Raw genomic sequence first — 27,671 nt, 5'->3', positions numbered from 1 at the left:
TATGCTGTCATCCAGGCTTTGTTGGATCCAGGAGTTTTAGAATGGTAAATAAGCATTGGCTTCAATTTAAGTCACCAGCTGCATTAGCTCCTAACAAGAGAAGCCTATCCTTTGAAGCCAGGCATTGACTTCTCCTCTCTAACTATGCAAGTCCTAGATGACATCTTCTTCAAATAGAAGGATGTTTAATCTGCACTGAAAATCTGTTGTTTAGTGTAGCCACCTTCATCAATTATCTTAGCTAGATCTTCTGGATAACTTGCTGCAGCTTCTATATCAGCACTTGCTGCTTCACCTTGCCCTTATGGAAATGTCTTCTTTCCTTAAGCCTCATGAACCAATTTCTACTGGCTTCCAACTTTGCTTCTGCAGCTTCCTCACCTCTCTTAGCCTTTATAGAATTGAAGAGAGTTTAGGTCTTGCTCTGGATTAGGCTTTGGCTTAACAGAATGTTGTGGTTGGTTTGATCTTCTATCCAGATCACTAAAACTTTCTCCATATCAGGCTGTTTCCTTTTATTATTCCTGTGTTCACTGAAGCAGCACTTCTAATTTCCTTCAAGAACTTTTCCTTTGCATTAGAACTTAACTAACAGTTTGGTGCAAGAGGCCTAGCTTTCAACCTATCTCAGCTTCCAACATGCCTTCCTCACTAAGCTTAATCATTTCTAGCTTTTGATTTCAAGTGAGAGACATGCAACTCTTCCTTTCACTTGAACATTTAGAGGCATCGTACAGTTACTAATTGGCCTAATTTCAATAGTTCTGTGTCTCAGGAAATAGGGAGACCCGAGGAGAGGGAGACAAACAGGAAACAGCTGGTGAGTAGAGCAGTCAGAACACACACAACATTTATCGATTAAGTTTGCCATCTTATATGGGCCTGATTCGTAATGGCCCAAAACAATTACAATATAGTAACATCAAAAATCTCTAATCACAGATCACCATAGTAGATATAATAATAAAGAAAAAGTTTGAAATATTGCAAGAATTACTAAAGTGTGACAGAGAGACATGAATTGAGTACATGCTTTGGAAATAAGGCATAGATAGGCTTGCTCAACACGGGGTTGCCATAAACCTTTGATTTGTTTTAAAAAAATGTATTATCTGTGAAGTGCAATAAAGCAAACTGCAATAAAATGAAGTATGCCTGTACACTCAGAAGTCAAGCTTCCATACATATCATTATAAAGCAGATCGGGACCTCATAATCTGCTGAAGGACACAATAGCAGGAGCAGAGTGGTGCTGAGCCTCCACCAGTACTGCAGGCTGCGCTGGTACATCCTGCCCAGAAAGCAAACTCCTCCCATGACAGCAAGGAATGTTTTGTCTTTCTCTTCAGCATCACCACCTGCAGAACTTTCACCACAACCACTGCTACCAAACTCTCTAGCACCGCTCACCCCACCATTTGGCAAGCAAAAGGCCCAGAATTCTCTCACTGGGACTTGCTTTTAGAGCCATAACTAAAATCTTTGATTGTCCAACAGCGAGCACCCAGGAGACCAAAGGGAGAAGGATGGTATGTGACATCTGAAGCACTAATTGCCCATCTTCCCTGCCACAGGGTGCTGACAGTGTCCTGTCTTCTTTTCTGAGTGTCTGCTAACAGGTCAGCCTGTGATTAGGAGGAGCACTTAAACTGGTACTAACTCTCTCTGCACCTTCAACAGCTGACACCTATAAGCAGCTTCTTTGTTTTATAACAAAGCAAATATAATAATTAATAGGTTTATGGAGAATTCCAATCCATGGCCTCTTTCAGCAGGGCTCCAAAGGCATCCCCAAACTGTAAAAAGGCTTCAAGTAGAAATAAATGACCATTTCTTGTACTTTATCATAGAACCAGGTGCCATGGGCCCCAGAGTCAACCTTTCCTTAATGGTCTGATAAAGGAGCTAAGAAATAGCTGAGTGCTGATGGGTGACTTGTACAATATTCTACAAACATGAAAGAGAAATAAATAGCAGAGTGTTGTGGAGGTGGCAGTGATCTCCCTGAAACACTGGAAATGCCCTTTCCAATGGCACCCAAATTCTACCATGTTTTAAATATCTAACTCAAGCTTGCCTTATTCCATGACGCTTTCTCTGATCATTCTAGCATAGAAAAATTCACTTATTCAACATTTATTGAGTATCCACTGTGTACCAGACACTGTGCTAGGTTCTGGGGATAGAACAATATAAACATTCAAAATCTCTGTCTGGTGGCTTCATCCTCTGATCTACCAGTAGAAGCAGTTTTTATACCCCTGCATCAAATGCTGTCTTTCACAGAAAGCATTTTCCTGAAACTAATATTACTCTCCCTTTTACAAAATAATCATTAAGATGTCTTTTTAAGCAGCTTGAGGGTAAGAGCATTTCTGATTTCTTTTATAGTCTCCTAAGAGAAGGTGCTGAGTAAATATATGTTGAGTGAATAGTTAGCTAATCATATGGAAATATATATATATTTAATTTTGTTATCAGGATTGTAAGTTTCTTTAAAGGCAAGGATTTCTCTGTTCACATTTCTGTATCTTCTAGAGTATCCAACACAGTGCTGGGCACATGGCTCATTCTCAATACATATTTAGTTGAATTCAGTAATTCTGCTAGAAGTGGGAGTTCCTCTTCCATGCTACACTGTTCATCACGCTCTAGATTCAGAAAATGGGAAGTCTAAGGCCAAGGAAAACAATACGGTCAGTCCTAAAGTGGCAGTCCCCCCAACATGCTGGCTAAGCTTTCTCTCTGACCAGATCATTGTGTTAGTCAGGGAGGAATGAAGTCATACTCGATCTATGATAACTGACCTAAACCACTTGTGCATTGCAGGAAACTAACCAGAATGAAACAAGAGCAGCAAGCCTGACTTTGGACAAACAGATCACCCATGGAAACATCCATCATGTCACCCACACAGGATCTGCCTGCCAAAAGACCATGAAGCCAGGAGTCAGAGCCACCCGCCCTGTCAGAGGTACAGCTGCAGCCAAAACTAGTCCAGGAAGGCTAGAGACCCTGGGTATCCTCATTGCCCTGCACACCCACACTTGCTGTCTTTTGGTTCAGCCTCTTAAAATTCATCTTCTGGAATAGCCAGCTTTGCTCTGACAAGGCACAGCTAAGAAAGTTAGTGAACTGGAGCTGATCTCTGTGGAGAGGTGGGCCAATATCCTTTATCAGGTGGATTGGTGATGTTCTCCCAATCCCCACAGGCACCTGTGAGTCCTACCACCTATACCACCAATGAACACATCATTAGCATTGGCAAAGCGCATCCAGCTAGCAGACGACGAATAGCACCAAACATCTGTGTGTCACCTACAAAGGCATTAACCTGAATCAGAGAGTTCTAAGTTCTAGACATCCTGAAAGGATACCTCAGAGTTTACCACCTGAAAATTCATGGGACTTACCCTGAAGCCCATCTTCCACTCACCAAATTAGAAAGTATCCCAGGACCTTCAAAATCAACATTAGGCTGGGTGCAGTGGCTCTCACATGTAATCCCAGCATTTTAGGAGGCCAAGGTGGGAGGATAACTAGAGGCCAGGAGTTGGCAACCAGCCTGGGCAACATAGTGAGACCATGTCTCTACAAAATAACTATAAAGTTAGCCAGGCATGGTGGTACTTGCCTGTAGTCCTAGCTACTCAGGAGACTGAGGCAGGAGGATCACTTGAGCCCAGGAGTTCGAGGTTGCAGTGAGCTAGGAAGACGCCACTGCACTCTAGCCTGAGCAACAGAGACCCTGTTTCTCTTTAAAAAAAAAAAATCAACATTAAATAACCAAAAATTAAATCCCCCTTTCTATCCCAGACACAGTGCTAGACTTTGCTTCAGAGAGAGTCTTACCAGATCTGAACATTCTGATCCTTGCATATGTTGGGTCAGCCTGAACGTAGTCCTGCCTCCTTGGAACATAGTCCATGCCTGTGATCTAGGACAGATCCTGAAGTAGCTGCTCTTGGAAGCCGGCAATGGCATTTAGTCATGCACAGCAGCGAGCTGACTTCATTCTCCTCAATAAATATTTCATCGAGATTCAGAGAAATAAGAGAAAACTTATTCATGAGATTTATGTTTGTCTTAGTGATTCACAACATAATTTGTTCTAATTAAATATTTATTTTAATATCTTCTTGGGTCTGAAAACTTCTGCCCATTCATCAGTGAGTCTTTATAACATCAGTACCCTCACAGATGTGAAGACGCTGGGAGCAGCCGCATTCTTCTCCAAAGTGAAAGTCTTCCTTTCCAGCTCCCTCTTCAAGGGGAGCCTCAGCCACGCCTGTGCCACAGCCGCGCCGTCTGACATACGCCCCAGGACCTGCCAGTAAGGCTCCCCTCCTGCTGCCTGCTGACTTGCGTGTCTCAACCCTGTACACAGCTGTAAGAATCTTGCCTGCTCAGAGACCTCTCCAGACACAGGATTCCAGAGAAAGTCTCTGTAGAACAAGATGGTGGGTGGGGAGGAAGAGAGCTGGGCTCTCATGACAGTATGTTGAAAGGAACTGGAACCGGAGAAAAGAGCTCTGGGTTCAAGTTCTAGCATCACTACTTCATGGATATACAGTCTCAAGACAGTTCACTTATCTGGCCACTTCCTACTTGTAAAACAGGGAAATATATATTGTCAGAAAAGTCAAATGAGATGATGGCCATGTTTTATAAACTGAAGAATTATAACTACCTCCCAGGGTTGTGACAATTAAATGAGAAGACATATTTCCAGTGTTCAGAACAAACATGGTATATAATAAATGTTTACATAAGACACAGTGATTATAAAAATATGAGAAATGAAATTTATTTGCTTTTATGAGAGCTCAATGACTAAATGGCCTCACTGCTTCATTTACATTTGGCCTAAGTGAACATTTCCCATTGCTCCCACGCACAGATGTGCAGAAGCCTTAGAAGTCCAGGGCCTATGTCAGGAGCAGAGGGTTTCTTGCATGTCTGTGTGTGTTACACCTTTAAATTGTTCACATTTACATACATCTTTGCAGTCTCCGGAAGAAACTCTCTCCCCCACAGAGATGGCATAATCCTCCCTTTCACTAAAGCTTCCTTAGATCTTAAGAAAAGCATTCCCTGTTTACTTCACAGGGAGTATTCTAAGCCACCCCCAACCCTTCGGCCTCAAGAACAGCCTCCGTCAAGTGGCAGCCAGAGCCGTCTGCCATCTGTGGTCCCTCTGTCCTACGCCCTAGCTGAGAGCCCCACCACTTAGTCTCCCCGAAATCTGGCCCCGGAACAGATGGAAGAGTCTCCGGCATCGCCGTGGAATGTTTCTGGGGGCTGGAAAGTTTAGCATCACCCTGAGGGAAGGCCCTCTCTGCTGCCTCCCCCAGTGCCAGCCCTTGGGGAGGCTCCCTGGATGATCCCTGGGAGGAGACAGGGCAGGTCTGGGAGGGAGCAATGAGAGGCTTCCCAAGACAGCTTGAAACTCAAAGGATTTTACCTTCAGCATTAATTAAATGTCATTTCTGCAATTTTTAAATCCCTGGCACTGTGAGAAAGATTTACTATGCTAAAGCAAAAAGGGCTTCTGAAAAGTAATTATAAAGGCTTATGAGTTAATAATGGCTTTGTACCTTGTACTACCAGCGTTAATTCCATTATCTGAGAAACTAAAAACTAATGTTCAGTAGCTTGGTGAATGTCCCAATCCACAGCTCCTGAAAGCAGGTACCAACAGCCCTCTTGGCCACCACACCATGCTAAGTATTAATACTTCTCTCCTCCAGGAAGCCATCCCAGAATATCTCCTAGCAAGTGTGAGTCATGCCACTCACTCAAGACACCACCCAGCCCACACACACACACTGCTGTGATGTTCCTCTACTTCTTCCGCAAGAATCTTAAATTAACACAAGGGTGCACTATTTTAGCACTCATAAAAGGATCAGCTGAGTGATATTAGTCAACAGGAATGAATGAATTGTTGCAGGTGCCAAGGCACTGCCAGGGTCAGAGTGGTTCTGGGTAGGGACCACTTTCTTAGCATCTTTCAAATCAGACCAAGTCTGCCTTCCCCAGAGATGACCTTCAACAAATGTTTTAGTTATTTCAATATAAAATATTTTGCTGATTATTTTTCTCCTGTATGTTCATGGAGAAAAACCCACTGCTTTTCTTTTCCGTAACAGAAATTCCTAATATAAACCCCCGGCTCAGGGCAGCAGGTCAACAGACTACACTGTCCATGCACCGGCCAGGCTCCCTCCTCTCCCTCTGAGCTGTTGCAGATCAGAATGAAGCCTGTGATGTTTGAAATCTGATCTTCCATCTGCCACTTGATCTTCCATCTGCCACTTTCCCAATTCGACAGGGACTGGGGGCTGGAACATAGAGCAAGGGAGGTCTCCAGGGGTCCACTTGGTGATGAGCAGATGTTAATTTGGACTCCAAATGGGACAGAGGTAACTCAGTTTCAAAGCAAGAAGAGGCCTAAGGTCACAGCCAAATATACTTTGGTGGTCAAAGTATCCCCCCCCAGGATGTTACTGAACAGTACAATATCTGACTCTTCCTCCAGGTGCCTAGATACAGGTACAGTAGTCCCCCCGATCCGTGACTTTGCTTTCCATGGTTTCAGTTGTCTATGGTACAGTATAATAAGGTATTTTGAGAGAGAGAGAGAGAGACAGACAGACCACATTTGCATAACTTTTATTATAGTATATTGTTAGAATTGTCCTTTTTATTGTTAGTTGCTGTTAAACTTTCACTGTGCCTAATTTAAAAATTAAACTTTATGATAGATATGTATGTATAGGAAAGACATAGTATATCCAGGGTTTTGTACTATCTGCAGTTTCAGGCATCACTGGGGGTCTTGGAACTTATCCCCACTGGATAAGGGGGGAAGGAACTACTGCATTCTCATCACAGTTTCCAGATGGAGGAGGGAAAAGAACAGGAGATATAAAATAAGAAAAGCTAGGTTAGAATCCTAATTATACATATCATTATACAAGCTGAATGACTTTGGAAAGTCACTTAACTTTTTGGAGCCTCAGTTTCCTGATCTGTAAAATAGGATCTATGCTATTTTGAGGGTCGAGGTAAGCACCTAGGACAGTTCTTAGCACACAGAAAATACTTAATCAATGTCAAAAAACTAGATTATGACACAATCATTATCAATAGGCCATATTCACCAGGTTCTTTTTCTAGTAGAAGGATTAGATTTTTGATATCTGTCTATACTGTTTTTGCTGGCCCTTGCATGACTAATAAAATGCTACTGAGAGACTACCAGCTGGAACAGAAGATATGGTCTCTAATTATGACCAGAGAGAAGTTATCTGTCCACCCAAGGGAGCAGAGCTGTGCCACAGCCTTGGCCTCATGAATACAGTATCCAGGCCAACGAAGCTAACAGCACCATAAGGATATTCTGAAACATCATTGTCCTGTCCATATGAGATAAATCTGCACCATACTTTACATTTGAGTGCAGAAGGGAAGTTTTAAGTTACCAAATTTGATTCTTTGTAGTCCATACCCTGATAAATAGATCTTATCTTTAAAAATGCATCCCCATTTTTGTTGACAATCCTGTCTTCCACTCTGAGAAATGTTCCTGGAACCAGGGTCTGTTTCTGGAAATCAATTTAAATTCATGAAGCTTCTAGTATTTATGATAAAATGGAAGCAAAACTGGCTGAAGCAAAGACCTACATTCCCAAGATCACTAACCATTCACTCATTAGTTGCTGCCCCTAGCTAACACCAAGCCACAGCTGCCCTTGGCTCAACCTCCGGGCAGGAACCCTGGTCACTCAGAAGTACCAGGAGGAAGCTAAAAAAGCAGGGGAAGCAAACAGCATTAAATCAAGAGACACGCCCTCTGCAGCCAAGGTCAACACCCAGGAGGGGCAGCAGGGCTTGGACAGTGGCGGAAAGACTCCACCCATACAGCAGTTTGAACAGAAGTCCTCTTCCAACCAGAGACATAGAGCCGCTAATCTGACGCACACCAAAAACAGAGATGTGGGTAAAAATAAAATTACAACTGCTCCCGTGAGAAGGCCAGGAAGAGAACATATTGAAACAATCATGGCCTGTAGCCCTGCCTAACACCAGTGCTGCTAAGTGACCTCAGCCAGAGACAGGAAAGGATTGATCAAGTTACTTTCCTTGCTCAAAATCTCCCAATGGCTGCCCATAGACTACTAAATAAAATCCTAAGTCTCTAGCATGGACTATAAAGCCCACCCAGCCAATCTTTCCAGCTTTCTTATTATTCCAAATCCCCTTCATGCACACTCACAATGCATATGAACACACATCTTCCAGGTAAAGACTATTTCCCAAACTCTCCCCTTCCTCTGAGGCCGTCCTCTATCTCCGTTAAGTCCAGCTTCTACCCTTCCTTTAAGGCCTTGCAAGGTGAAGTCCACAGCTGAAATTCTTCTCTTCCTCTTCTCTGCTCTCATGGCACTTTCTGACTAAGTAATCCTTTCCCTCCACAGTAATTTCCATGAAGACAAAGACTCTGCCTATCTTGTTCACACTTCTACTACAGTAGTGCCTGCCCAGGCTAGGTATTCAATAAAAATTTGTTAAATTAAGGAATACTACCTCACTGCCAAGAAGTTTCTTCCATGACTTGAGCTTTCTGGTTCTCACCAGACAAGAAGTCCTCATCAACAGAGGCAATTCAAATTTCTCTGGTTTTGGCCTGATCATCTTTCTCACGTTGTACCTCAGCCAATGAAGAATCTCATCCCGCCACGTCCAGAAGCCCTACTCACGTCTCTCCCTGCTCATCCCTGCTCGCAAAGCAGTGTCAGCCACACCTGCCACGCCCTTCCTCTCCTGCTCTGGCTGCTGGCTGCTGCTGGAGGATGCCTAAGGCGCCCTCTGTGAGGACACCAGCATCCGACCCAGCATGGGGTGCTGGCTCCAAGCTCTCAAGTCCCCAGCATTCCAACTGCCAAGCAGCCTAAGTTCCTGGGTCTTCCCCACTCTGTGTCTACAGACCAACAACACCTGTCCCCACATGTCACCAGAGCCCTCATGAAAACAGCTCTGGCAGCTTCTGCACAGTGCTCCTCTCCTCAGGGCTCAGGTGTGACATGGCAATGGCTAGAGCTGAATGTCTAGGAAAGAGAGCTCGTGGTCTCTCAAAACCCACTTCCCCCTTCTTCCTATTCAAATCCATCTTATAAACAGGTACCCAGGGATGCTTGTCTCTCTGATGAAATGGCCAGGACATGTCCAAATGCCCACAGTGGTCGCTGTGCAGACTGAACTACATTTCTGTACCCCTGACATAACTCCTCTTCCAATCTGCTACCTCAGGCCTGGTCCCTCATCCCTCTGTGTAAGGTGGTGAGAAAGAGCTGACTACAAGCACCTCTCCTATTTAAAGAGGGAAACCCTTCCTCTTGTCTTCCTTTTTAAAAATATTTCCACCCAGGGCCTGCTCTTTACCCTTCCAGCACCTCTGAAGACCCTGTTGCCTCAGCTCCTCCCTCTCTGGGTTGAGACATTCACCATGGCCCTTGGATCCTTCTCTCCCTAAGCAGTTGATAAGAATGGATTTCAGCAGATACTGCCCAGAGCCTGAAGATTTATCAATGCCAAAGCCTCCTAATGCCTGCCAATTAATGTGTCCATTATTCTGAGCAGGCCATTCAAACCCTTAATCTACTTAATGGAAAAGGAACTCCAGTGAGGCAAGAGGCACCTTGAGCCTGGCTGGCTGAGCCAGCAGGAGACAGCAAGGAGACTGCCCCCCCAGAGGAAGCCCAGCTCAGCCAGCTGGCCGGTAGCCTCAGGGTAAGGAAGCAGAACAAGTGAGTACACAGGCAGCCTGAGGCTGAAGCTTCCCCATGGCCTTGGGCCAAACTTAAAGAGAAATGGAAGCTGGTCTTTGACTCCCTCCCTCAACCCAATTCTTGACTGTCTCTCTGGAAGTCCAGGTCCTCACATGAACATACTGTCTTCCCAACACCTGCCTTTCTAGGCTTCCAGGACCATTCCTCCACCCTCTTCTTATCCAAAAGTTAGATTCTAGGCAATATAGGTTAAGAATTAATAGCTAACATTTATTGAGCATTTAACATGTGTAACATCACTCAATCCTTACAATAACCCTATGAGGTAAAAATAATATGATATAGTCAGCATCTTATACATGAGGAGACCAAGGCCTAGAGAGGCTGAGTGATATGCCCCATGTCACACAGTAGTAAGTGGTGAAGTTATGAGCTCAATCAGGCCACTTTGATTTCAAAGCCTCCTCACACATTCAACATACTGCCTGAAAAGCAAGTCCATCATCAGCAAAATAAGCCCAGCCACTGAACTTGATACTTCCAAACTTTATTAAGATTTATGTTTTTCTTTGGTTTTTCAGGGAGCCTGGTCACACAAATCAGTAGCTTTAAGTGGTGGTGCTGAAGGATGAAATGGCATAGAGGTAATAAGAGAGGACAGAACACATGTGTAGGTATACCTCCATCCAATTTACTTGCACCCCAATTGTCCCCATCCTACCCCAAAACCCAGCTGCACTCAGCTGCCCATAACTAAAAATATCAATCCATGCACACTTTCAAACTGCTTGGCACACCTATTTTGGGCATCTTCTTTGAGGGACTTCTAAGAGCCAGCAACCTACGGCCAGTGATGGACTGAGAAGGGGAACTTCTAGGATGAGGCCAAGTCATATAGACAGGATATAGAAAAAATGAGGGAGGAAAAATGGATCCCAAACTGTGGAAGGCTAGTGTCAGGAACTGGATTTCCTCTTCTCAGACAAATACTGTGGAGGGGACAGCTGGGAGCAGGCAGAATAAATTCTCCTCCCTCTGGGGCCTCTTGTCCCAAGGGGAGAATGTAGAGTCTGGTTTCCGAGAGGCAGGGAGCAAGCCCGCACTTAGGAAATGTTGTCTTTGTGTCCTCAAACCTCACCTTCTGTGGCCCCCTGCTGCTAGGTACCAAGGGAAGATACATTAGAGCAAGGACAGCCTTCCAGCCCTGCCAAGGAAGTGATGCCATATTTCCAAGGTCTGGGAGGATTCTTAAGCCTTAATATTTTCCTCCTACTATAAGCTGCATCCCACGTCTGCCAGGAACACTTGGAAGAACCCACCTCACCCAGTGGATCCATATGACTCCATCAGATGCATTAGTTTTTATACAATATGCATTTATAGAAGTAATTTGTAATGTGATTAAGTTTTTTGAATATATTTCCAGTAAAGCCATTCTTCTGGCTGTATAATATTTATTTTTAATATTTCTGATTAATTAAATTTACTACATTTTGATCACAGGCTATCCCAAATTTTTGTAGTTTTTAACTTATTAAGTGTGTTTTCAAGGAATATGCTCCCAAATTTTCTGAATCTTTCCTGTTAGGTTTGGCTCTACATTTTCTTGCATCATTCAGAGCCTGCAGGTCCCCAAGTAGAATAAGAACTATAACTATACTTCTTAATCTTTAATCCTAGCTGAGCACAGAGTGTGGTAGGCCCAGCTGGTTGCCTACCCAGAGGCCATTTACTCCTTATTCCTTGCTTACAGACCTACATTTTGTTCAGAAATCAAGCATGCACTTCACAGGAAGCAAAGACAACTTCCAGTTCCACAGGGTAAATGCTGATTATATTATACCAATCATGGAAATTACATCCCTTTCCAGTGACTTGTTTAGGAATTGGTGGTCAAATTATGTCCTTTGAGACATCAGGAAAAGTCTCCTGATGGACATCCAGGAAAGGTTTTCTTGCTCTCAAAGAGACCTATGTGAATGCTTGTGTGGAGAAACAGGCTCTTTCCATTGTCAGTTCTGCAAGCGACGTGTGGCGTTACAGCAGCCATCTTGGGACCATAAGGATGGGAGAACGGAAGGAGGCAAGGAATTGGGGCCCTAGGATCCCCATTTCTTATAGTGGCAGGCTGGGTGACTAGGACCAACCCTCCCACTGAGGACAACTGTTTGTGTTCGTTTTTAATCTTCTTCAAAGTATTAAAGAACTAACAAGATAACAAAAAATTATTAGGCCCAAATCTAGAAGTTGAAAATCCAAAGAGCTAGACCCAAAACACAAAGCAACTTTTGCCCTGAGAGTATATGACAATCTGCAAGAAACTAAGCTGTGCTTTTGGCAACCAGGAGTGGGGGAAACAGAAATCAAGGTTTAGGGCCCACCCAGGGAGAAGACTTTGATAAACAATATCCACTCTAAGCCCCCAGGGAGAGAGCTTTACCCTCAAGGTAAGGGTAGCCTAGAATAAACTAGCTCTCAGGCAAACTTAAAACCCAGTTGCCTATAACCTGGGTCCAAGGAATCTCAAGCATTCAAACACAGGTTAAGGTAGAACTAGATTGGTAATATCCCTAGAGGTCTGTCAAAAGAAAATGAAAATCATTGCAGGAGAAAGTTACCAATCTTGGCTTTCAGATTATTCACATAAAATCTTTTTCAAAAATAGTTGCCAGGACACAAAGATAACCAAAACACAAGGAAAAAATATGCCATGAAAAACCATCAGGAACAACAGAATACAGAAAGAGACCCACATTTATGGTAATCATTTCACAATGTACACATACATCAAAGCATCACGTATATGATAAATACATTCCATTTTTGTCAATGTTATCTCAATAAAGCTGGAAGAAAAAAGAAACAGATCCATAAAGACTTTAGATATTATACTTATCAAACAGAAACTATAAAATAAACATGCTTACTATGTTGACTGGAATAAAAAACAAGCTTGAAAGTTTTTTCATGAAACTGGAAAAATAAAAGAAAAGTGATTTGGAAAAGAAATAGGGATTCTAGCACTAAAAATATAATCATTGAAAGTAAGAAGTCAATGAACACATTTAATTACAGATTAGACATAGCTGAATACAGAAAAACTGGAAAATAAATCAGAGGAAACTATCTAGAATGCTTCATAGATAAAATTACGAAAAATATAGAAGTAATAATAAGAAATACAGAAGATACAGTGAGAAATTTCAACATATAATCTTTCCTCAAAAGGAAAGAAGAGAAAGAACAGAGATAATGGCTGAAAATCTTCTAAAACTAAACATTTTATAAATGTAAGAAATCTAAGGAACCTAAGCAGACTGAATCACAACAAGCTGGTTAGGATGTTGAGTCTCTAATTAACTGTCTAATTTCCGAATTTCTTGTAAAAAAAGCAGAAGAAGGAGAAGCAAAAGGAGAGAAGGAGGAGAAGTGGTGGGCACGGGTTGGGGGGAGGAAATGTATTTATTGTTTAAGCCACTTTGAGTCTGGGCTCAGTCACCTGCAGCCAAAAGCATCCTAAATGATATTCATGGTGAGAATAAAGTAGCCACCATTTGCTGAATCTATGCTATGTGGCATGCACTGTACATAGACTTCAATTTTGTATAATTCCCCACAAAACCTTATGAGGTAGTATTAATACATAAACTGGTCAAGACAGGCAGGCTTATAGATATAAACCACCCCAAAATCTTAGTAACTTAACAGAAAATAAGATGATTCCTTGCTCATACTACATGATCAACATGGTCCAGCAGAGAGCTATTCTCATCATAGTTACTCAGGGTCCCAGGCTGACGAAGGATTTATGCAGACAAATGAAACCAGTGGAATAGTGAAGTCAATAATATATTGGCTTCAAATGAAATGAAACACTTGACTTTTGCTCACATTTCTTTGGCCAAAGCAAGTCACAAGACTAAAGTACAGGGAAGTACGACCTTACACAGAAGGTAGAGAGCTGGAAGTATTTACTGAATGGCACTAATGACTACCACAGATAGATATTATCCTAATTTTCTGAATGAAGAAAACAGACTCAGAAAGGTATTTAGTCACTAGTTAGATGAAGCAAGAATGTACTAATTATAAACGTTTTCCTGAAGGAGATATTATTAACACGACTATTTGCCCTTTGGTGGCGGGGGTAGTGAGAAATGTACCAATATGATCTCTGAGGAGCCAAGCAGAGTCCCCAGTGGGCTCTTAACCTTGTCTATCCCAGAACTGCTACCCCCAGGAGCAGAGTATGGGACCAAGGTAGACAGGGGGAAAATATCCTAACCCTTCCTTTGTTCTACAAGGATAAGATTGGACTGTTATTGGCCAAACAGAGAGTGTGTACATATACGTACTAAGGGCTCCTACTATCTTATACATTCCAGGTGTTCAAGATGTGGTTAAGAGGGGGGAAAAGAAGCCCACATAATCAGGTTGGTCATGCCAAGTTTCTTCACTTTGATCTTTGCAGGTGCAGAAAGTTTGCCAAGGCAAAGGAGACCAGTCATGTCCAAACATAGAAGAAGGAGCCGCCTTGCTCTCTTCAGTCCTCAAGACCTTCCTATGAGCTGGATTTTCCAACCTATAATGTGCAGAACATTCCCCACTCCCTTCCATACCTAATGATGACATTGTTCACCTGCCCCCTCCCAGCACCCCACAGCTATTGGCAGGCTCCCTTGGCTGTCCTTCCAAATGTGCTGCCTCTGCCCCCAGTCCAGCCTCCTGCAGACACAGCAGCATCCATCTGGGATTCTCTCCCCGTGGCAGGGAAGGAGTCAACACCGTGGTTCTTATTTACGTGTTGGTTTATTCCTTCCCAGGGATGAAGCAGCAGTTAAGGGGAAGGGGTGGTGGGGGTGGGGGAAGGACTAGAAAACAAGCTGTGGTGGGCTACAGACTAGTGGAAAAAAATGTCTCTATAATTTCAATTGCTTTCCAACCACACTGTCTCTAGCTGAGCCCCCTGGGTGAAAGGTCTGTATATTACTTGGGATGGGAGATTGTAACCTTAATTACGTTTCGAAGCATTTGGCTGTATTCATCCTGAAACTTCCAGCAGAAAAAAAAAAAAATGTGGTTTCCATTACAGTGTCGCTGAGGGACTTGTACTGGGGTTGGGATCATTAAAATGAAAACACTGATGAGTAAGCCATGGCATTTTGTCTCCAAGACTTAACGTCCCTCCTCCACCCCTAACCCTGTACTTTATTTTGAGACAAGCTTAAAATAGTCTGTAAAATACGGAGCTCATTATCCCATCTAACAGATTTCGTTTAACATGAATGTAGATTAAAAGCCCCATGCCAACTCTTCCTCCTAGCTGGGGTTTGTAAGGAAGACACCTCTCTGCCTTCACTCTGGGCTGGTTCTATAGAGCACAGTTCTGCAATAGCCCAGGAGAGCCAGGAGGTGCCACTTCCAACTCTACTCAGCTTATTTTTCATGATAATAACAAAGAAAGATAAGGAAATACAATCTTGCTTTGGGGGCTTCTTAGAAATTTTGCTTAGAGTCTTAAAAAGCTGAACCCAAAGCAGACAATCCTCAAACTTAGGAATTCTCCTGACTGCCCATTCTTTCCCATACAATGACTATACCAGGGCTACTGAGCACACTAAAAGGGGTAGAATTGGGTTAAAAACACAGGGGAATATAATGGAAAGAGTTCTCAACTTGAAGGTTTTTGTTCTGGCTTCACATCTAGGCTGACCCAATAGCTAACTGTATGACTTTGAGAAGTGAAATCAACTGTTTGAGCTTCAGTTTCCTCATGTCTTAAACGAGAGATCTCTTCCAACTCCACCTCTTTCTCCTTGTGCAGGTGTCATCTCCTCTCTGGGATCTCCCCCAGGGCCCAGCATAGGGTTTTGTATAGGAGGAGGGAGGAGGGACTGATCTCTTGATTGCACTGACAGTTACCTCCGAGCTTGGAGATGTGTTGGATGATAGAGTATCCAGGTGAGGGACCTCCCTCTTGCCCCTACACTATCTAGACATGGGTCCGGAGTCCCCTCAGTTATCTCATCTACACAATGAGAATAATCTTCCACATCACAGGGTTGTAGGAGGTAAGAATGAAGAAGGTAAGGATCTATCCAAGGACTCGAACCCTCCCACCTCTCCAGTCTCAGCCCATACTCTTTTGCTAAGAATGTCAAGGCCATCTGAACTGCATTTCCTCATTTTTCCCTTTTCCTACTTAAAAATCATTTTCTAAGCACTCCTTCTTCCTTCCTTCCAACAGAGGAAGTGTTCCCCTCCTCCAGTCTACCACTTCCATCTGCACTCTTTACTCAACCCATTCCTAACTCCCCCAGGCCATCACTGCACTTACAGCACTTATCACAAGCTGCTATTATAAATTCAGCTGTTGCTTGACTTGCGTATCGTCTGCCTTACTCACTAGAATGTAAACTGCATGAAGGCTTCATGCCTTATTCATGCTATATCCCCAGCAAATAGCACAGTGCCTGGAATATTGTCACTGCTCGATGAATATTTATTGAATGGATAAATCCATTTCTGTTCATCATTTTTAAACTTTTGTCATAGTCCCTTCCTCCAGCCTCAAATATATATCCAGGCCTCCCTTCTTTAACAAAATCATCACTTGACCCTAATGTCCCACCAACCACCATTCTATTTTTACCTTGCGTTTTCTGACATATTTCTCAAACAAACAATGTGTGCCTGCTGCTGCCTCATCTTCACCACCTCCTCCCACCGCAAGCTGGTTTCTCCTCATTGTGGCGCTGAAACAATGCAGTAAGTAGTCACCAGTACCTTCTGTCACCAAACCCCTCAGCATTGCCCCATCTCCCTGCCCGTGGGGTTCCTAACTGTCCCTTCTCTATTTCCGTGAAGTTATTATAGCCTGGCTCTCCCCCTACCCTTAAGGAATACTCTTCCCATCTCTCTGATCCTGTCTCCCTATGTCAACACTTTCCAAAAGCAGTCTACACTGCTCTCATTGCTCTCTATACTGTCTTTCCTGAGCTATTATCAGTTTCACTATCACTTCTTGGCGGATGACTCAAAATATGCATCTCCTCCCTAACCATTCCCTAGAAACACAGGCATGTTTCAGCTGCATAAAGGAACCGAGCACCTTGTAACCATCTAAAACTCAAAGTTTCTAAATCCCTTTGCCAACACCCCTAACCCTACTCCCCCTTTCAGACTTTTAGTGTAACTGTTGCCACTCCTCTAGTCAAACCTAAGCATGGAAGCTTCAATCATCCTTGAACATGAAGAGTGAGAAATCCCTGTTACTCTGACATTATCTCGTACATCCTTCTCTTCCTTCCTTTCTATAGACCTACTCTTCTTTTCCTCCAGTTCTTCCTGTGCATTCAGATTTATCGTTAAAGAACATTACCAGCCCCAGGCCCTTGTGCTCAGAAGTCCCCTGTGACTTCTTCTCCCTCTCGTGCACCCTGCCTTTCTGATACACTGGCCTTCCCCCTTTTTTTCAGCTGTCCAACCCCTCAACCCCCCTTGTCCTTCTGCCCATGCTTTACTGACTGAAATGCCTGTCCTTACCATCTTCACCAAGCAAACTCCTACTCATCCTGCATCCCCGAGCTGAACTATCGGATATTATAAGACGACTTACTTCTCCTACCCGCCCAGGTAACTATTCTGCCCTCTTTAACCTATGTAGGCCTAAGTCATCGCACTTACCAATCTTGCCCTAAGTACTTTCTAATGCATCTAGTCTCTCCCTAAACCATAAGCACCCCAGTTGTGCTTCTTTATAGTCCCAGTACCTACTTACTGCCTGGTACATGGGTACTGTAGAATACTTTTTTTGGGTAGTTGAATGCTACTACCCTGCCATCATTTGCTCTTAACCTGATATGCAAGCAAGAATCTTCACAAGGTGGCCCCAACCTATCTCTCCAACTTACCTCTTACTATACAGATGCTCCAGGAAGTCTGGTTTAGTCATCATTCCCCAAGTAGACTTTATATTCCCTGACTTTCATTTTCATAATGAAGTACTACTATAGCTTAACTCAGATCTCTCCTTTTTATTCTAACTGCCATTGTATTATCTATTGTGTTATCTGTTATTGTCTATTTACCCCATTAGTCTATAAAGTTTCGTGAAGACAAGAACACTGTCTTCTTCAGCACTGTATTCTCAGAGCCTTGAATAGAACAAGACACATAGTAGGTCTTCAGAAGACATTCACTGAATGAATGAACATTTTCTCCTTCATTCAGACGCAATTATTTCTCCCTTTTGTGAATTTGTAGCACTCATTTAGCAGTTTAGCATGAAGTAGTACCTTATGGCATCACACAGACATATTGTAGGTGTTGTAAGCATATATTTTATAGGAATTGCAGGTATTGTCCACATGGAACTATGGAATGTTAGAGCTAGAAGAGATCCCCTTTGTAAGTAATCTGTCATTTGATAGAGAGGCCAACAGAGACTCAGAGAGGTTACTATTGATTCTTGATCTTTCAGGAACACTTTAGGCATTTGAATTCCAACCTCCCTGAGGTCAGGAATCCTACCTTCTACCCATGAATGCTTCCTGCTTATACCGGGCCCTCAGTAGATGTTATTACTACTGCCACTAATAGTAACAACATTATTTATTGCTTTGATGGTTTCTTTGATAACAAGCCACCTGTGTCCACAAGGTGAAGAGTAAACCCATCACTTAGAGTGGGCATTCAGCTGGCTTTCTGACCACCCAGGGACACAGCTGTCCCACTGCCCCTTGGTTCTCAGCAATCACTGAATATGCCACAACAGAAGAACAGGCCTTGGGAGACCATGCCATACCCAGGGAAGTACTGCCTCACTGTTCTCACATCACAGTAACCTCTACCCCACTGGATGGAAACATCACACCAGTACTTCACAAAGCAGCTATCAGTGTCCTTCCCCCAGGACTTGGCCTACATACATCTTGTCTGGGGATCTCACACCGCAGACAAGACACCCCAGTGATATGCTCTACTACTTGCTGACAGGGACAGCGGCTGGACACCCAGTTTAACATGTATGCCAGAGACAGAGAGAGATGTACAGCAGCTATAGGAGACAACCCAACCTATACAGGAGTTGGGGGCCCTGTATCTTGACCTTTCTCTTAGCAGCTTTCTAACTTTAGCAAAGCACTTAATGTCTATGAGCCTGAGTCCTGTCTGTGAAATGAAAACTGCTGTGACCTATCTCAGAGAGGCATAATGAGGACCAAAGGGGTAAGATATTTGGAATTATCAAATAATCACAGTTCTCTTTTTTCCTCTTTAACAATGCTGTGATAATCACTTGCTCCCTGGAGAGTTCAGATACTTTGTTAGCCAGAGTTATTTATTAGGTTTCCTATTGGGATACAACCTTGAACTAGGTGTCTAGATAAAAGTACAAAGGAATGGTGGGGACAAGGGCCTGCCCTCAGGGAAGCTTGACTCTCAGTGGAGGAAAATGACCCCCTAAAAGCAATTAAGCTCCCTAATAGCTACAGAAATCCAGGAGAACAAGCACACACTTACTGAGTACTTATTGGTACCAGATACTGACCACACATATTAACTCCTCCAATGCTCACAACCACCTCAGAAGTATATATTACTACTACCCACAGCAGCACAGCAGAATCACACACCATTGGTCTTGCACCTAAGCACCCACAAGTTTCTCAACAGAACCAGGTATGATTAGTAAGGGGAGCTTTTTCTGGAGGACACAGGGGTTAAGAGGTTTAAAAGGAAAAGAATGTGGATTAACTGTAAGAAGAGGCTTCAGGCATTTCAAGAGGAAGCACAAGAAAGTATGAAAGTTGCTGGTGAGGCTCTGGTGTAGAACAATGGGGAATTGTTCTGTGATGCTGTTTCAAGTGGCCCTGTGCTCAAACTGTTTATTAGACAAGAGGCCTGGTTCCTTTAGGAAAGTGATCTTGTGCCAAAATCCAATTAAATAACTTTAATAGGTATATATTTGTGACTTTAAAAGCTAATTTAAAGTAACTTCTTTATGTATCATATGAATATTCGGCTCAAATGGGAAGCTGATTACAACCTAAACTCCTCTAATTAGAAAAACTCCAGCACAGGAAAATTACCCGATGTGCTTTTCTCATACATGCTGTGTGCTTTTCCCTTCTTTTTCTCACTGACTATAGGAGGGAATGAACAAGTCATAAAGGTTGACACAAGGAAGCCACACATCATGCTGGGTACACATATGCAACAGTTAACAAGAACAGGGCAAGCCAGACCAAGGTTGTTATCTGGAGCCCATGGCAGGCTAGGGACCAGTTACAAGCAGAGGATCCAAGTAGAAACACCAAGCTTGACCCAGTTAGGGGCCAGAGCTGTGCAGAAAACTAAGCAGCAAGCAAGCCAAAGACAGGGCATCCGCCAGTGATGGGAGACCAGGGGCCAGGAACAAGGCTGCAGGCATGTTAAGGACAAGACCAAAGAGCAGGCAAGCACAAAGATCAGGCGACCGAGACAACCAAGGCCATGAGATCCCTCTGAGTCTGGACCCTGCACTGCCTCCGGGCAGAACCAATCCTTGAATTAGAATGTTTGGGAGATTTGAAAGTTGAGACAACAGAGAATGGCCAGTCAGGGCGAGATGAATTTTAATGAAAAACCCAAGTAGATTCCTGACCAAAGTAGAGCCCAACACCATGAAGGTTTGAGGACAGTTATTTTCCTTACCTCACATTTATCCTGAAGGGAATAAGAGATTTTTCTTTCTCTAATTCTAGCATATTATGGACAGTGCTCACATATTTCCTGGTATGAGTTATACTAAGCAAGAAAGACTTTTAACATCTACAGTGACAGACCACCATCCCTGTCTCCAAAGCCCTAAGTAGCCAGAACTGACGGCAATAAACCCAAAGCAAGCCGGGGCCAGACAACTTTCTGAAACACAGGCAAATTGTTTTCTTAGGAATATGAAGGCCAAGGTTTAGCTACACATAGTGGTAGAAAATGGTTGAAGTTTGTAAAGAAAGCTGCATGAATTGTACCCAAAGGATTATGCTCTTTTACATTTTGTTCCTTAGTATAATCTTATGTGTACTCCTGTGTTTACTATTCTCATAAAGTGACTTATTTTCTCATTTATTTTGTTATTTTGCACAAGAGTCCTTTTGCCTTTTATTTTCTGGCATCCATATGAAAGGTTGACAACAAGCAATTCTCAGCCCTGGCTGCCATTAGAATCCTGCAGAGCTCCTTACAAATGCCAGTGTCCAGCCCCTTTCCAGCTACTCTAATTTAATTGGCTGGCATAGGGAGTTGGAGGGGAGGAACTGGATATTGTGCTTTCTAAGAGCTACCAGATGATTCTCTCGTACATCGAGGAAGAACCAGTTGGTTTCTGGTCCAGAATCCAAAGCACTTTGTGGTGGGGTGGCTACAGGAATGTGGACAAAGCACCAAGTGGATAATCCCATTTGCCTATTTTTGTTGCCTGTGCTTTTTAGGTCTTAGACATAAAATCTTTGCCTAGACCAATGTCCTGAAGGGTTTCCCCTGTGTTTTCTTCTGGTAATTTTATAGTTTTGGGTCTTACATTTAAGTTTTTAATCCATTTTGAGTTGATTTTGTATATGGTAAGAGATGGGGTCTAGTTTCATTCTTCTGCATATGGATATCCAGTTTTCCCAGCACCATTTATTGAAATGGGTGTCCTTTCTCCCATGTATATTCTCAACACCTTTGTCAAAACTAAAAAGCTTCTATACAGAAAAGGAAACAATCAACAGAGTGAGAAGATAACCTGTAGAATGGGAGAAAATATTTGCAAACTATTCATTCAACAAGGGACTGATATTCTTAATATCCAAGGAACTGAAAGAACTTAACATCAAAAAACCAAATAATCCCATTAAAAAATGGGCAAAGGATCTGTATAGACATTTCTCAAAAGAAGACATACAAATGGTCAACAGGCATATGAGAAAATGCTCAATATCACTAATCATCAGGGAAATGCAAATCAAAACCACAACGAAATATTATCTCACCCCAGTTAAAATGGCTATTATCAAAAAGAAAAAAATAACAGATGCTGGCAAGGATGCAGAGAAAAGGGAACCCTTACATGCTGTTGGTGGGAATGTAAGTTAGTAGAGATATTATGGAAAACAGTATGGAGGTTTCTCAAAAAACTAAAAATAAAACTGTTACACAATCCAGCAATCTCACTACTGTTTATCCAAATGAAAGGAAATCAGTACATCAAAGGGATACCTGCACCTTCATGTTTATTGTAGCATTATATGGAATCCACCCACGTGTGTATCAATAGATGAATGGATAAAGAAAATGTGGTATATATACACAATACTATTCAGCCATAAAAAACAATGAAATCCTGTCATTTGCAGCAACATGGATGGAACTGGAGGTCATTGTGTTAAATGAAATAAGACAGCCACAGAAAGACAAATATTGTGTGTTCTCACTCATACAGGAGCTAAAAAAAGTTGATCTCATGGAGGTAGAGATTAGAATGATAGTTACCAGGCACTGGTAATGGGGTTGGGGGGATGAAGAGAGGTTGATTAAGGGTACAAACATACAGTTAGATAGAAGGAATAAGTTCCAGTGTTTGACAGCACACTAAGGGGGGGCTATAGTTAACAAAAATATATTAGATATCTCACAATAGTTAGAAGAGAAGATCTGAAATGTTCCCAACACAAAGAAATGACAAATGTTCAAGGTGATGGACATCCTAAACAGCCTGAGTTGACCATTACACATTATACGCATGTATCAAAATATCCCGTCTACCCCATAAATATGTATAGTTATTATATATCGATTTCAAAAAGCACCAAGAAATTAGCAGCCTAAAACTTATGTTGTAAATTCAACATGTCACTTAAGTTTTCCAAACTTCAGTCATTTTCGTATTTCTATCACCATTTTCACCATATCCACAACTTTGACCATTATTTCCTTTATATTAATTCCATCTTTTACTTAAATTTATTTTTAAAAGAAACTAGTGGACTTGGGGTAATGGTAAGGTGACATAAAAAGGCAGAAGCAAAAGAAGAAAAGATAATGGCTCCTGAGAGGTAAAGGCATGCAGAGTCAGAAGGCAGGGAAGGCAGCGAAGGGGAGGTCCAGGGCTGAAGACACTGGATCCATGGGGCAAAGTCGGCCCAGCGTAGGGGGCCAGAAGGGATAGAGTTGGGTAATGAGTTGCAGAATAATAAAGAAATGCCAGGGAATGGGGATTCTGGTGGCAGGTAGCATGATGCTGTGTCCTGAAAGAGCATGAGGGACAGAGAATAGGCACAGGCAGCAGGGGCCAGCTGGCAGAGCAGACATCTGGGGCCAGAGCCCAGGACAGAGCAGTGTAAGAATAAGAGTGAGGCTAGAGGTGGGAAGGAGGGGAGAGCTGAAGAGTGTGTGGGGCTGGGGAGGGCCTGCACCATATAGGGTGGGGCAAGGGTGCACAGCCCAGCAGAAGCAGGTATTGGACAGAGTAGATTGTCCTCTGGACTGTACCAGGCAGTGACCAGCAAGAGAAGCTCAAACAACATCTGTAGATCAACCAAAAATTATATCATGGTCCTTCTCACATACTGGGAAACATTGTCTGATGTTCTATGAATAAAGAACATCAGTTTTTCACTCTTTGCCCTTTCACTACCAAAAACTAAAAATTACACGTAAACAAAGGAATGTAAAACCCCACCTTATTTGTAAGATCCTCACAAATACACCAAAACCCAACATCAACAAAAAGCAACATTACTTCTCTTCTTTTATATACAACTCGTGTTTCTTATCTTTACAAGCTCTTTTCTTTTGATGGACAGTCCCCATTATGGGAACTATCTCCTTAGTCAATGTCTATAAGCAGAGAACACAATCAGCAGAGTTGACACACGCCCAGTAACAAATATCATAAAAACAGCATCTGTTTTAGTGAGAATAAGTCACCAAAATAATGTCTGAACAAGCTGGCAATTCATTATCATATAAATCCCTGCATATAGTTAAATACAGCCCTATAAAACAATACCTTTTATTTTTTAAACCCTTACCTTTGGCTGAACAATGATGGGGGTGACAAAAGATTAGTCTGCAATCACCAAGTCTACGCTGTTATTTCTTTGTAAAATTTATTTCTGCTCCGTGACGTGTTCTAACGTTTCCTCTCTTTTCCTAGGTGTGTCAAATCACAGATTCATTCATCCTCCAGTCACAGCCAAGTGAGCGACTCAGGCCAGCACACAACTCGTTGATTATTTCAATTTCCTGGGCTAAACTCATCATTTCCCACTTATTTTTTATTCCCTCCTTACTTTCTTGAGGCCCGTTACTTTCAAGATGGATAAGGGACAGCAATGATGAAGGCAAAATGACATAAAATCCTAAAACAGATGAAGGGAGCTAAATTCTGTTACACTTAAGAAAGATTAAATCTAAGGGAAATTTGTACACTGCCCAGAGGGTGGTTCATCATTCATTCATTCATTCATTTGACAAGTATCTATTGAGCGTCTCTAAGCTAGCTCAGTCTAACATGCCACTTTAAAGCAAGCCATTTTCTATGCAATGTTAGCTAACATTAGTTACGAGAGGGAAGTTGATAGATCCAAAAATTGTTTGAATACGAATGTGAGCATACACACATATGCATATGTAACACGGTAATACCCATTAACCAGAACTGGGCAACATAATCAACACCAAACCCCCAAAAGCGTGGAAAGCAGACACCCTACACAATCAAGAGCTGCTGGTCTAAAGCTTCACATTAAGGAAAACCCTAGAGACACCATTTATGAAAGACCATAATTTTCAAGCTACCATACATGGGGACCAAACATGCATGGAAGAACACATAATTCTGGCAGCCAACTTTTGCTATCCAGGGAGACAGCCTTATCTACCAACCTATAAATTCATTAACCTGACATTTCTAAGAATGCCTAACACATGTACTAACATAATAATTTCCCCAAAATTCTATGATGTAGGTGTTATTAATATACTTATTTTTCAGATTAACAAACTGAGGGTAAATCATTTGTTCAAGGGCACTTAGACAGCAATGGAGCCAGAACTTTAACCTAAATTTGCAATTCATGAGTTTAAGCATTTTCTAAAAAAAAAAAAAAATTGTATTATCATAGCTTATACATTAACATTTAGTTTCTTCTTATAATTGGCATCATATGTTAGCTTGAATCTTGTTTTAATTCATGTAAGTATAAATTGTCTCTAAGCCTCTAACAATTCTTAATTGGACTTTTCTCAGTTCCTGGTTATTACATACCACCTGTTCCTGTCTTTCCCAGGATGTTTGTCAAAGAGTGAGAATTAACTGTCTTGGAAACGAAAACTAACATTTAAGGGGTACTTTGTTCATGCCAGACACAAGTATTTTGTTTGTAGTTTCCCACTTAACCCCTACAGCAACCCTCTGAGTTGGTACCACTATTATCATCATCACCCCTTTTTACGAATGAAGGGAAGGAGGCACAGAGAAGTTAAGTAACTTGTCTGAGGTCACACAGATAACGGAGATTCACACCTGGCAATCTCTTCACCCTTCTCCCAATCTAGGATCTTAAACAATATGAAGTTATGTTTCCTTATTTTTTTTTTCTGGAGACCACACTGGCTTCAGAATGGTTCCCTTCTTAACACTGTCATCTCATCTGAAGTCTGGCTCCCACTGGCCTGCTTCTCAGTGCTAGTGAGAGACTGCTTTTAGTGTGTGCTGGTTTGGTTTCCTCCATCTTTGATTTATCCCCTGATAAGGGACCTGGTTCACCTTCCCTGTGCAGCTTTTTGCTCCCACCTGGTATTGACCTCCTGGCACACCTAAGACTGTTCCCAACAGAGATGAACACACCTTGGGCTGTGGAGCAGCAGGGCTTCCCCAGGATCATCTTTTCCATCAGGGGTTTGATCTCATTCTTGCCTAAACCTCTTAAAGAAGCCAAAGCTTTTAAAAATAACATTCAACATTTTTAAAAAATCAATTACTAAACAAAATTCACAGTGGCTTTTCCTCACAGGGGAACATCTGGATTTGTGTCACATTGTCAGGAGATTTAATTGCATTAATATTTGATGGTGAAATGTATTAAGGTCAGATTAACCTGAGCAATAAAACTGACTTCCCCCTTCCTTTCCAATATCTGCAAATTCTGTACCAGCTCTATCTATAGACAATTGACAAAGGAGCTGTCTTCAGAGCAGGTGCTATAGCTCCATGATGCTGAGAGGTGTGCAGAGAGGAACTTAGCATTTACTAAGCACCTACTGTGTGGACCAGACATAATATTTTATGTTTTACATGTATGAATTAAATAATAACTACACAGAAACCCTGGCAGATAGGTCTTAAAATGCCCATTTTACAGATGGGGAAACAAGCTCAGAAAGGTCACATAAATCACCCTAAGGTTACAGAGTTGGTCAGTGGCAGAGCTGAGACTTGAGCCTGTGTCTATTGCCCCCAGATTCTTGCTGCAGGAACCATTCTCCTTCCTGCACTGCTTCTCAGAGTGTTCTGTAAAGAGCCCTGCAAGGCAGGGCTTAACTTGTCTTTGACCGCAGTACTGAGCTCAATGGAAAACCCAACAAGAAATGAGATCCTGCTATTCAGATGCTTCCCAAATGACCCTGCGCTCCTGATTCCCAGCTGGGTCACATATGTCCCCAGAAAAATAGCCTCTCTTTACTTTCCATGGGTTCACTATCGCCTCTGTTTCATTCCTTCTCTCTCTTCTTGCCCCCACACCCCTCTCTGCTGTCTCTCTGTGTATCTCTATGTCTGTCTGTCTGCGAGTGTATCTCTCTCTCTGTCCCAGTCTCTCTCTCTGACACACACGCGCACTCGGATACCTCGATCCAGCAGCCGGAGCAAGCGGAGATACCAGAGATACCACTGGTCCCAGAAGCGGTCCGTCATCCCACCCTGAACGCATCCTTCACAGCCAGTCCCCTCGGCAGAGCCTCATCCCACCAGCGCTGACTCGAGGAGGCCGGAATCACTTGACGCTGGGCTCACACGCAGCCTGCTCTAAGCAAATGCTTGCCTGCAAAGACAGCCACCGGTCCTCCCACACAGCGGCTGACTGTGCCGGGAGCCGGTTTCACAGCAACAAAGGAACAAGTGCAGAACAACGCCGTGTGCAGACGGAGCCTGCCTGGACCCAAGGGGAGGTCGGAGATGCGTGGGAGGGAGTCAGGGAGGACTTTTGCAAACAGGTGAGGTTTGAGGTGGTCTTGGGAATGAAAATCCACGGTCAGCGCCATGTCTTAAATTTTATTCCAGTATCTCCCGCCATCCTGGCTTCCATGCCTCCCACACCAGAGGCCAGTGGCTCCTCCAACAGGATGGGGGGTGGGAAGCCGGCAGCTCAGCCATCCTGGACCCTGAGGCCAGTCCAGAAGACCAGGAGCCTTACTGCCTCTCTGTCGGGACCAAAGGCACTCCTTGTCCAAGACTGCTAGACCCACATGACAGAAAAAGGTCACGGATCCTTTCTTCCTGTCTCTTCACAGACCTTCTGTTATAGTAGAGACAGCATGGTCTCTGAAGTCACACGACCATGGGTTCAAATCCTGCTTACCACTTAATATTTGCCTGGCCTTGATCAAGTTACTTCAACTCCCTAAGCCTCAGCTCCCTCTCCGTAAACTAGAGAGAACAGTATTTGCCTCCCAGAGGTATCATGAGGCCCGAAGCAAAGGAAGAATATAATATTTCTGCAGAGTGTGCGGTAGACAGCGGCAGACAGAAAGCTCTCCCTTGCCCTCCAACCCCCTGCCTCTGGCCAGATTCTCAGTTGCCCACATGCCCACATGTCCCGTGGTTTCCTCCCTCCACAGCTTTGCTCCTGCCCT

At 43.0% G+C, this 27,671-nt stretch overlaps 1 protein-coding gene across 1 annotated transcript in view; it reads right to left on the bottom strand.

Annotated features, from left to right (window-relative positions):
• The window catches only part of KALRN (kalirin, RhoGEF kinase), a 583,131-nt gene extending 556,398 nt beyond the window's left edge, over positions 1 to 26,733 (bottom strand). The window contains exon 1 of the mRNA XM_012639639.1: positions 26,667 to 26,733. Coding sequence (XP_012495093.1) covers positions 26,667 to 26,733 — 67 coding nt within the window. The remainder of the gene's footprint in view (positions 1 to 26,666) is intronic.
• Between the last annotated feature and the right edge of the window lie 938 nt (positions 26,734 to 27,671).

This window comes from Propithecus coquereli, unplaced genomic scaffold, assembly GCF_000956105.1.
Source record: "Propithecus coquereli isolate 6110/MARCELLA unplaced genomic scaffold, Pcoq_1.0 Scaffold10, whole genome shotgun sequence".
Lineage (NCBI taxonomy): Eukaryota > Metazoa > Chordata > Mammalia > Primates > Indriidae > Propithecus > Propithecus coquereli.
Note: the sequence above shows the minus strand (reverse complement) of the source record. Positions and strands in the feature narration are given on the sequence as shown.